This window comes from Leucoraja erinacea, chromosome 2 (genome assembly GCF_028641065.1).
Source record: "Leucoraja erinacea ecotype New England chromosome 2, Leri_hhj_1, whole genome shotgun sequence".
NCBI lineage: Eukaryota > Metazoa > Chordata > Chondrichthyes > Rajiformes > Rajidae > Leucoraja > Leucoraja erinaceus.
The window spans coordinates 81,408,033-81,420,365 of NC_073378.1; the positions used below are offsets into that span (position 1 = coordinate 81,408,033).

General features: G+C 43.8%; 1 protein-coding gene across 3 annotated transcripts in view; it reads left to right on the top strand.

The window, feature by feature from the left end:
* Positions 1–1,715: 1,715 nt before the first annotated feature.
* bcl2b (BCL2 apoptosis regulator b) overlaps positions 1,716–12,333 on the top strand; it is a 122,705-nt gene continuing 112,087 nt past the window's right edge. Inside the window, exon 1 of one of the 3 annotated variants that reach the window (XM_055659305.1) lies at positions 1,716–4,151. In XM_055659305.1, coding sequence (XP_055515280.1) covers positions 3,702–4,151 — 450 coding nt within the window. In that variant the 5' untranslated portion in view covers positions 1,716–3,701. The remainder of the gene's footprint in view (positions 4,152–12,333) is intronic. The other 2 variants (XM_055659310.1, XM_055659298.1) reach the window with 2 other exon arrangements.

Below are 12,333 nucleotides of genomic sequence, written 5' to 3' on the forward strand. Positions count from 1 at the left end.
AAGTGGTGTTGGATAAATTGAATGGATTAAAGGCCGATAAATCCCCAGGGCCAGATAGGCTGCATCCCACAGTACTTAAGGAAGTAGCTCCAGAAATAGTGGATGCATTAGTAATAATCTTTCAAAACTCTTTAGATTCTGGAGTAGTTCCTGAAGATTGGCGGGTAGCAAACGTAACCCCACTTTTTAAGAAGGGAGGGAGAGAGAAAATGGGGAATTACAGACCAGTTAGTCTAACATCGGTAGTGGGGAAACTGCTATAGTCAGTTATTAAAGATGGGATAGCAGCACATTTGGAAAGTGGTGAAATCATTGGCCAAAGTCAGCATGGATTTACGAAAGGTAAATCATGTCTGACGAATCTTATAGAATTTTTCGAGGATGTAACTAGTAGCGTGGATAGGGGAGAACCAGTGGATGTGGTGTATCTGGACTTCCAGAAGGCTTTCGACAAGGTCCCACATAAGAGATTAGTATACAAACTTAAAGCACAAGGCATTGGGGGTTCAGTATTGATGTGGATAGAGAACTGGCTGGCAAACAGGAAGCAAAGAGTAGGAGTAAACGGGTCCTTTTCACAATGGCAGGCAGTGACTAGTGGGGTACCCCAAGGCTCAGTACTGGGACCCCAGCTATTTACAATATATATTAATGATCTGGATGAGGGAATTGAAGGCAATATCTCCAAGTTTGCGGATGACACTAAGCTGGGGGGCAGTGTTAGCTGTGAGGAGGATGCTAGGAGACTGCAGGGTGACTTGGATAGGCTGGGTGAGTGGGCAAATGTTTGGCAGATGCAGTATAATGTGGATAAATGTGAGGTTATCCATTTTGGTGGCAAAAACAGGAAAGCAGACTATTATCTAAATGGTGGCCGATTGGGAAAGGGGGAGATGCAGCGAGACCTGGGTGTCATGGTACACCAGTCATTGAAGGTAGGCATGCAGGTGCAGCAGGCAGTAAAGAAAGCGAATGGTATGTTAGCTTTCATTGCAAAAGGATTTGAGTATAGGAGCAGAGAGGTTCTACTGCAGTTGTACAGGGTCTTGGTGAGACCAGACCTGGAGTATTGCGTACAGTTTTGGTCTCCAAATCTGAGGAAGGACATTATTGCCATAGAGGGAGTGCAGAGACGGTTCACCAGACTGATTCCTGGGATGTCAGGACTGTCTTATGAAGAAAGACTGGATAGACTTGGTTTATACTCTCTAGAATTTAGAAGATTGAGAGGGGATCTTATAGAAACTTACAAAATTCTTAAGGGGTTGGACAGGCTAGATGCAGGTAGATTGTTCCCGATGTTAGGGAAGTCCAGGACAAGGGTCACAGCTTAAGGATAAGGGGGAAATCCTTTAAAACCGAGATGAGAAGAACTTTTTTTTCACGCAGAGAGTGGTGAATCTCTGGAACTCTCTGCCCACAGAGGGTAGTTGAGGCCAGTTCATTGGCTATATTTAAGAGGGAGTTAGATGTGGCCCTTGTGGCTAAGGGGATCAGGGGGTATGGAGAGAAGGCAGGTACGGGATACTGAGTTGGATGATCAGCCATGATCATATTGAATGGCGGTGCAGGCTCGAAGGGCCGAATGGCCTACTCCTGCACCTAATTTCTATGTTTCTATGTTTCTACTGGGGAAATGCGGTAAGCTCGTGAAGATTTTTCAACATGTTGAAAAATGTCCACGAGACCCCTGAGTAGTTACGAGCGGCTATTACCATAATTCTCCGAGTTCGAATCAGGGGAAACTCGGGAGAACTCTTGAAATACAGTCTGAAGAAGGGTTTCGGACCGAAACGTTGCCTATTTCCTTCGCTCCATAGATGCTGCTGCACCCGCTGAGTTTCTCCAGCATTTTTATGCACCATCTTGAATTACCTCGTACAGTGGGACAGGCCCTTAACACCATTTCCTGACTAATGTGGATTCCCTTCAGTTCCTCCCTCCCACTAGTTCCTCGATGCCCTAGTATTGCTGGGAGATTGTTTGAATCTTCCTTAGTGAAGACAGAACCAAACGTTCTGGTTCAAGGCGTTCTGGAAGCAGCTGGTCAGGCAGCATCTCTGGAGAGAAAGAACAGGTGACGCCTCACCTCACTGAAGGATCTCGATCCGAAACGTCACCTATTCCTTTCTCCAGAGGTGCTGCCTGACCCCCTGAGTTACTCCAGCTTTTTGTGTCCATGCTTACACGTCTGTTGTGCTGCTGCAAATTAGAATGCCATTGTTCCGTTTAGGGACATATGACAATAAAACACTCTTGACTTTAAGCAGTCAGCAGCAGCTTTGAGATAGAGGTTTATGTTTAGGTATAAAGAATATGATTAGACCGCCTTCCACTTTGTTTTATGTTCAACCGTATCCAGAAAAATGCCAGCAAGAAAACCCAAAAGTTCAATCGGGAAATTTACTGGCAAATTCCACGATCGATGCAGCTTGTAGTTTGGGAACACGGCTTAAAATGTAATTATTCCCGAAACATAGGTTTGGCTGGTAATCACAACGTGTGATCTGCTTGACCGCAAACTTTCTCATCCCCTCCCGCACGCCCGTCAAAATAATTGATTAATTCGTAATTTATACTCTAATCCTCTTCCTTTACTGCAACGGACCCTCACAGACAAGCGCCATGTGTCCCAACTGCTGCTGAAGCAATTGTCGGTCGCCCCGAGGTGGCGAGGGGTGTGAGAGTGGCGGTCACACACTGGCGCCTCCCACACTCTGGCTGAGATTTTACTGAATGAACAGACTGCAACAGCGCGCTGACGCGCAGGAAATTGCGTGCCTTCTGGAGATGTAAGGTTTGGAAAATGAGAGATTAGCGATCGGTGCGGAGAGGGGGTTGAAGCGACGGCGGGACGGGTGCGCGATCCAGCCGCTCCGGGAGTGACTGCAATCCGCACGATAACCCATTCTCTCCCGCAGCACCAGCGGCGGCGGCGGCCCGGGAACGGCGGGTCCGCGCTCTGCAAGGCGGCGGGGAAACGAAAATCAGAGTTGGTGCCGAGGGGGAGGGGAGAACCCGAGATCCCCGCCTGGATTGGCGGCATTTTGCAAACTGCAGCCCGGTGATCCAAGCGAGGGGCGTGGACTGGCCCCGAACTCCCGCCACTGACCCCGAGCAGCCCCCCTACCCTCCCCGGGGGCACTGCCACTCGCCGCTCCGCTCAATCCCCAGGGAGCGGCGGCGTTTGCAAGCCCGGCGCAACCAACATTGGGAAAGAGTGAGAAGACGGAGTATAAACTCTCCACACCACGTCTGCCTGGTCGGATGACTTCAGGCTGCTGACTTGGGTTCGCCCAATCGGACACACTTTGGGAAAGTGTGTGTGCGTTTTATTATTTTTGAAAGAGGAGCCATTTGCAGGGAGACGAAGACGGAACTTTCCACTGGCGGCTAAAGGAGGACGGGTTAAAACCACCACTTTCAGCACAGTTGGTTGAAGGACGGAGTTTACTTGGAAAACAATTTAAGAAGCCCTCCAGGCAAGAAGACGAGCATGTTAGGAGGAATTGAAATATATTTGAGCAAGGTGTGAGGAGGCGGGTAGCTGCCAAATTAACACCCGAGGAGAGCGCACCTCCCTGTAGGTGTGGATTTGGAAGGTGTTTTCCGAGGATGCACCGCAGCTGTTTGTGAATTGTACACATTGACATTGGATTGTGATTAGCGCCGTAGCCAGCAGCACCGTTTCCTGACCGAAGATGTACAGCAGCCGAGACCTGGTTTGCCACTACCTGTACTACCGGCTGTCCCGGCACGGCTACGTGTGGGAGGAACACCTGGATACCACGACCGTGGGCAACGGTGCCCGCCGGCCCCCCGCTGCTGCAACTGACAAGGCTCACCGTGTCCTGCGGGAGGTGGGCGACAGCTTCGAGCGCCAGTACCAGCAGGAGTTCGCCGACATCGCGCTACAAATACGCTTCGAGCCCGACACCGCCCGCCACCGCTTCGATGCAGTGGCCGAGGAGCTGTTCCGCGACGGGGTCAACTGGGGCCGAGTGGTGGCTTTCTTCGTGTTCGGTGGCACCTTGTGCGTGGAGAGCATCAAGAGGCGGGACATGGCAGCGCTGGTCGACAGCATTGCAGCCTGGATGACCGCTTACCTTGACAGCAGCCTGACCGACTGGATCCGCGCCAATGGAGACTGGGTAGGTGGGACAGGGTGACAGGCAGCCCCGGGCTGGGCTTGGCTCGCACATCATGAAAACAGGCTACCTGGTCTAACTTGCCCACGCCGACATACATGCCCCATCTACCCACGTTTGGCCCATATTCCTCTAAACCTTTCATATCCATGTACCTGTCCAAACTTATATTAAATATTGTTATAGTACCTGCCTCAACTACCTCATCTGGCAGCTAGTTCCATTTATCTACCAACCAATGTGTGTGGGGGGGGGGAGAAGTTGTCTTTCTGGCTCTTAATAAATCTTTCCTCTCGCCTTAAGCAATGGCTTGTGGGGACTTTGGGGTTGTCTCTACCTCCGCACCCGGACACCCACCCGGTCTGTCTGTCTGCCTTCTCTCCGGGTTTATGTGCTGACCACATACCATCCAATTTCTATCATCCACCTGCGCTGTAACATGTTCATTCGTTTCCTGTCCTGTCCACGTATACCTTCCATACACATGCGCTGCTCTTTCATTCATATACTTTACGTTTGCCTGGCCACGTTTGCCTGGCCACGGTCTTCCCCTTCCCACCCAAAATGATTGTGCCGGAGTGGAGGAGGTTATGGACGGTTTACAAATCACATATCTGTTTTTTTATCTACCTCTGGACATCTACTTCAATTCAAATTATTATTGCACGTTATTATGCTGCCAGCGTTGTAGATCCTTCTTCTGGATCTTTAGGTTACTTTGTTGTATTCTACTTTGTGATCACACCGACTACTTTTATTCTTGGCTAGTTTTTCGTTTTTATGTAAAATGCATTGAAGGCATGGAATATGTTCCTATTAGAGTTTGAGTTTATGTCTCCGATAGACAGAAACATTAGCTTGTATCATTCTTTACTGCACAAACTGTTAAAGTTGGAATGATAATCTCATTTATTATACATAAAGATTAGATTAAGCTAGTTTATTATCATATACATCCGAGTGCAAATACATTCTTCGTTTTCGTGAAGCTCCCAGAGTAAACAGTATGCATACAGTATATAATCACTGTACTACATAAATACAGGAATTAGTGTAATACAGCCTAATGGTGCAAGAATCTAGTGCTAAATCTACATAGTGCAAAGAATTATTATAAACACTATAATGGAATAACTGAATGAGGTAGAGTAATAAGAGTTTATTCTGGTGTTTGTGGTCAGCAAGATGTGATATAAAGATCAGATTTCATAAAAATGCGTTCAGCAAGATGTTATATAACAGAAATTGACACCAGTTTACATTCCAAGAATCTTTCCAGGATTTTGTCTGACCTATACATGTTATCTGTGGAAAAGGCTGAATGGTAATTTTGAAACGATAGCAGCAAGTGGCTCAATTTTTTTGTCAGTGGTCTGCTCTCATGGTCAAGTGTATTTTGAACAATATTACTGTGATGAAATTATCTTTTCATTGGTCTTTCTCTAATAGAAATATGCTTTAAAAGTTTAATTAAAATACTATTTCTCACTTAATTTTAATTGCATGTAATTGTTGTTAAGCCAGCATTATGTCTGTTCACGGCATTATTTTGATCAACAACATCTGTGCTTTTGGAGATTAGTGTTTTCCTCTTTACCATCTCAGCATAACCATCTCTTGTGTGACCCCTTGGTTCACTCCTTTCTACATCAAGACATCTGTCTGCAATAGATATTTTGTATAAGATCTTGTTTACTTGTTATCCTGTATTAAAGTGTTTTGCCTTTGAATTCAAAGTAAACCCCCGTTGAATCAATCGTGTCCATGTTATGACACATCGGGACATTGGAGTTTTTGCGTGTTTGATTTCAGTTTCAGAACCAACCGTTGATTAGTTTCAAGGTTTTGGTATTAAACATTAAGTTTACTTCTGATTCACTTACAGAGCAACATTGTTTTGAGCTGCTTTAAAACTCCTTTAAGATAAGAAAAGTTGACCATATATCTCACATACTATTGCATAATTGGTTGCCTACTCCATTTGTGAACTAAACTAGATTGAACAAAGTTTAATTTAATTTGCATGATTTCTAAATGATTTTTCTCCCTTGTACAGAATTCTAAAAACATTACATTTAAAGATTAGGGATCAAAAAGTGATTAATCTGATCAGAACAATAGAATTTGCTGTTTGGCATGGAATCAACTGAGGCTTCATCCAATTCCAGTTCACCTAAGTGCAGGTAGATAATTACATCTAGTAGTTTTTAATTGAACAAATTAATTCACTCTAAAGATCTTTTTGTTCTGTGTTGATTTGGGAGATGCTTAAATTGAATACAAAGTTATCTAGTTTTAGTTTATTATTGTCATGTGTACCAAGTTACAGTGAAAAGCTTTTGTTTGTGTGCTATCTAGTCAAAGACAATACAGTACATAATGGTTGATAGAATTTAATAACGAGAAATGTGAAGTGTTGTATTTTAGGTGCACTAATGGGCAGAACCAACATTGTGAACACTTGGGCTCTGGAGAGTGTTGTCGAGCAGAGAGATCTAGGAGTACAGGTGCATAGTATGGTGAAAGTGGCATCACAGGTAGATAGGGTAGTCAAAAAGACTTTTGGCACATTGACCTTCATCAGTCAGAGCATTGAGTATAGAAGTTGTGAGGTCATGTTGCAGTTATATAAAATGTTGGTGAGGCTGCATTTTGTGTTGATTAGTGGGCACCATGTTATAGGAAATATGTTGTCAAGCTGAGAAGGTTTACGAGGATATTACCAGGACTCGAGGGCCTGAGCTGGAGGGAGAGGTTGAGCAGGGTAGGATTCTATTCATTGGAGCACAGGAGGATGAGGGGTGATCTTTTAAAGGTGTACTAGACCAAGTGCGGACCCGTTGGGCCCGTTACCCCAACCCAATATTCCACCACTCGCCCATAACTCCCAACTGCGCAGATGCGGCTGACATTTTTAAAGTTTAAAATTACAATAACTTGTAAAATATAAGATCAATGTGAATGTCACTCTCCCTCTTAGGTCCCCTATTCCCCTCTTCCATTATCCTCCCTCTCCCCACCCGCCCCCTCCCCTCCTCCATTACCATGAGCATTATTTGTAGTGTGACAATAAACACTAGAACACTTGAGGGCAACCATTAAAGGAGTATTGAAATTATTGGAGACTCTGAATATATTACCATCATGCTCTTCTTCAGAAGCAGGAACAAAATAATTAGTAGCATAATGTTTGAGTTACGGAGTCAAATAACACAGAAACATGCTGACGTTGTTCCCATTATTCTTCATTTGGTCTGTCTGTATTCCTTTCCCTTCCATGTACCTGTTCGAATACTGTGATTTTACTTCGGAGTCACGTTCCCCCGCAGCGGTAAATTTGAAACCGCGACCGACAGATAAGTGAATTACTCTGCGGTCATTTTTTGTTTCCCGCGCTTTTTTTACAGGGGGAAACTGGACAAAAATAGAGTCCACAAGGGCTGCGTCTAAAGCTGGCGGGGGGGGAATTGTCCTTTCTATGCATTCCCTGCTTTTTGCCTCATCAGTCGGGTATTACGCAAAATACAACTAAACATGGCTCTCCGTTCCGAAATAACCAGATTGTTGGTTCATCCTGTAATGGGCGGGAAAATCATCCCTACCATAATAGGATAAATGTGTTCGTCAGCAGAATCTTAAGTAACCATTTCCAGACCTGGGATTAACGAACCGAACAATGAACATATACAGCGGCTCACAGGCAGTCCACGAAGAAACTATATCGGGTCCACATCAGGAAGTGGGAAATATTGTTCTAGGAACAACATCACTACTGTACGACGAACAAAACGTCTGTTCTGGAATTCCTGGCAGGCTTCCATTATGATGAGGGGCTCAGTTACAGTGCCATTAACTGCGCCAGAAGTGCCCTTTCAGCATATCTATGGCGAGGATCAGAGCGTCATTCTGTTGGGACTCACCCCCTGGTAACCAAACTTATGAGGGGAATTTTTTAACATCAATCCCCCAAGAACCAGGTACTCTCAAATATGCGATGTGAGTATTGTCCTATCGTTGCTAAGGAACTGGTCTCCAGCAACAGCTCTGTCCCTGCAAAAATTGACGCATAAAACAGTCATGCTGATGGCTTTGGTCATAGCACAAAGGGTACAGTCTTTACATAAGTTAAGGCTGGACAATATGACTTCTTCAACAAGAAATATAACTTTTCATGATCACGAATTAGTCAAACAGAACAGACTGGGGCCACCAGGCCTCAAAATAGAATTTAGGGCTTACCCTATAGATCACCGTCTCTGTATAATAAGACATTTATTGTTATATATGGAGAACACCAAAAACATCAGAGGCTATGAGATGGCACTACTAATCAGCCACAAGCAACCCCACAAAAAAGTGTCGGTTCAAACTATTTCCAGATGGCTGAAACAGGTTTTAACAACAGCTGGAGTGGATACTAACATATTCAAATCTCATTCCACCAGGGCTGCAGCTACGTCGGCAGCTATGGAGTTGGACGTACCAATGGGCCAAATCCTGGAGACAGCAGGATGGTCAAGGGAAAAAACGTTCCAACAATTCTACCATAAACCAGTGGTTAAACCTGGAACTTTTGCAGAATCAATTTTAAGTTTTGTAATATAATTTCACCCCATGAAATAGGGGCTATAATTTGTTGTTAATAACTTTATCATGGATTTCAATGTCGGATTCATGTTTAAACATGTTAACACAATTCCTCCCTTAGTCAATTAAGGCAGATGTGATGCATGGACTCGTTTCCACGGCATGAAATCACAGAGCTTTGAAATCTTCACGTAGTCACTCACGTGACTCCGAAATAAAATAGTAAGATTAAACGAGAATTTACCAGTTCGAAGTTTGATCGTTATTTTATGAGGAGTAACGTTGAGGGTTTACGTGCCCTCCGCTCCCACCCTCGATCATACAGTTCAACTGGTATCCTCTTCTCTAATCTTACAATGTTCAGTCATTACTGTTATCTGTGATTTCACAACGCTGCTTTGAAGAATGACACGCATGCGTCCTGGCGGGTTCTTCACGTAATCCCTCAACGTTACTCCTCATAAAATAACGATCAAACTTCAAACTGGTAAATTCTCGTTTAATCTTACTATTTTACCTGCCTCTATCACTTCCTCTGGCACCTTGTTCCATTTACCCATCAGACTCTGTGAAAAAAACCTGCCCCTCAGATCTCCTTTTAAACATTTTCCCTCTCACCTTAAACCCATGTCCTCCAGATTTTGATTCTCCTGCTCTTGGGAAAAAAACTGTCCACATTTATGCTCCTCATACATTTTATAAATTTCTAACCTTGGTGACAACAAACCCAATCTATCCAAACTCAACTTGTAACGAAAATCTTCCTTTCCAGGCAATCACCGGCAATTTTTCTGGTGCCACCACATACTTCCAATCATCTGGTGACCAGGACCATTCCAATGCCTTCTGTTGGTTGCTCTTTTGTTTCCTTTTCTTGATGCAATTGGTGTCAGAACTGTGCACAGGACAATTTTAGTATCCAGCTAGAATTTCAATGTTGAAATAATGTACATAAAGTCTGTTGCAGTTGTTTACTTTACAGAACCGTCAGCTGAATGCACTTGTGAGAATGTGTAACCAAGACAATGTTCTATGATTACTTAGTCATACCTAATGGTTGGGTGATCACTGAGAAGGTAAACGGTAGTGATAAATATAATGTAACTACATTTTTAGAATGAACTATTTTGGTGCAGTGGAGTACATTTTATGAATTAGACAATTTGTGGATGGAAAAAAAAATGTTTTAGAAGAATTACCATGACGAAATGTATCTTTTATTTTCTTGGTGGGTTATGTTCCTCACCAATAACTTCATTTGGAATTAAACTTGGAAAACATATCACCACTGCTAAAATGTAGAAGGTGTAAGTGCAGATATGAATAGTGCTCGTACATTGCACGGAAAAATGAGGATTCCAGCATAGATTGCTGCCTCTATGATCTTGGGTATTTATGTGTTCCTTGAATGAGAGTGATGGGCTGTAAATGATTATTTTCTGAGGAACTGCAGCAATTAACCATTAGATGTTGCTGTACTTTGTTTGACCCAACTTCAGTGATCACATTCAAAAAATTTTAAACAATTTTAAATAACAGTTTTGAAATCCTTTGTTCTTTTATGAACCTTTTGACTGTCTTTGGAGGACATAACTTATCTTCATGGAACTCTACCTGCTTTAGCATTGTACACATTTGTTCAGTTGCTAAGTTCTTCACGCAAGCATCTAGCACTCTAGATTAAAGCAGTTTGACTTCTCAAGTTTGTTACCAATCAAAGAGAGGCACAAGAGACTGCAGACGCTGGCATCTTGAGCAAAAACGAAGTGCTGGGGGAACAGCAGGCTAGGCAGTATCTGTGGAGGGAATGGGGAGACATTGTTTTGGGTTGGGACCCTTATTCAGACTGATGGAGTAAGGGGGAGAAGGTTGTAAAATAGTGATGAGCGTACGGAGGAGGGGAAACCAGCGGGGTAATGGCGGGTGAAATGTGTGCTCACTAGGTGGGGAGACTGGGGGTTGAGAAGAGGAAAGATGAGGGGAAGGTATGTAACTCCAATTTTACATAATGCCCCCTACCACCTTAGTGTGCGCATACATTTTACTCATGCACTCCTCTAATGTGGTCTGCGGAGCTTCTAGCCGTGGGCGGGACGTTAACGTACCATCCATTCTGGGATCCCTTGCCGGGGATCGCCAGAGAAGAGCTCTGACCGCCGGCCTGCGGCCTATAATATCCTGAAGCCGCGGTCTACGGTAGGACAGTGCCGATTCGGGACCTCCAAACCGTGGAGTGTGTCTAACCGTCCCGACGTCGGAGTTTTGATCATTCTGACGAGAGGGCCTGTACATCAGGTCGTCCGTAGCAGCGTCTACAGAGGGTTTATGGCCCTGACCACGGGTGAGCAAAGAAGAAGGACTGGCTGAACTTTTGCCTTCCACCACAGTGAGGAATGCTGTGGTGGATGTTTGTGCTAAATTTTATTGTGTGTTTTAAGTGTATCGCTGCTGGAAAATTCATTTCACCGCACCATCGGGTGCATGCGACGAATAAAATTGACTTTGACTTTACATCACTACTTCTCCATGTACTCATCTCCCACCAATATTCTTCACTCCATCTTTGCATTTCACTCCTCTTTCCTCACCTGATACCCTTTTGACTCCTTGTCACCTTTAGCCTTTGTCAATATCTCCACTTGCTTGCTAATCACCACCCTTGCCTATACCTACCAACCACTTGCAGGCTTTATCCTGCCCCATCTCCCTTTTCCAGATTTCGTCCCTGATTTCCAATCAGTCTGAAGATGGGTCCTGACCCAAATATAATCTGTTCATTCCCTCCACAGATACTGTGTTTCTCCAGTACCTTTATGATTGTTAGCAATTTTTCTTTTCCTTTTCCACATGTGTGACTTTTGATCTGTAAAGGTTTGAGTATTTTTTGATTGAAAACCCATTATTGGCCATTTGTCTTCAAATTGCAGCATTTTTGTGTTTTTTTCTGTACCCCTAAAAAAATAAATGAGTTGTATGATAAATTGTGATGTTACCATTGTGGATTGAACACATTTTACTTTGTTGGTTTTCAATATTCATTTGTATGTGGAAGTAAATCATCTTGGTTGTACTTTCCACATAATATGAATAATCAATTCAATGAGCTAACTTTATTTAGTTTCCAACAAGCATCACATACTGTCTTGCCTGTTCATAGTTACTGAAAAGTAACCAACTTGACGTAGTGGAACAGATAACTTTGTTATTGGGTGGAAATGTCTCTTTAAAAAAAACACAGCAGTGGCTTTGTGGAAAGGTGGAGTGGGGTGAGGAGGATGGTATAAATTAAGCTGCTTAGGGGTTGCATGTGTGGTTGTTGTGCAGAGGGTATTAATAGCTGTGAGGGAGAACCAAAATAAAACTCAATGTTCAATATTATGAGTTTTAAAGCGGCTACTGAAAATATCCTGGATCATGCAGCTTGTTGCTGCAGTTCTCCTTGGTTCAACAACCCATAAAACACCTCTATTTGATTTTGTTTTCTTGCTCAGTGAGGTCATGTTTTTGGATGTGGTACAAGGCAATGTGCCATGCGAAAGCAACGACTGAAGTGTTTTTGTTTACATTCTACTGCTGATTGCTGCTTTGAATAAGGCTG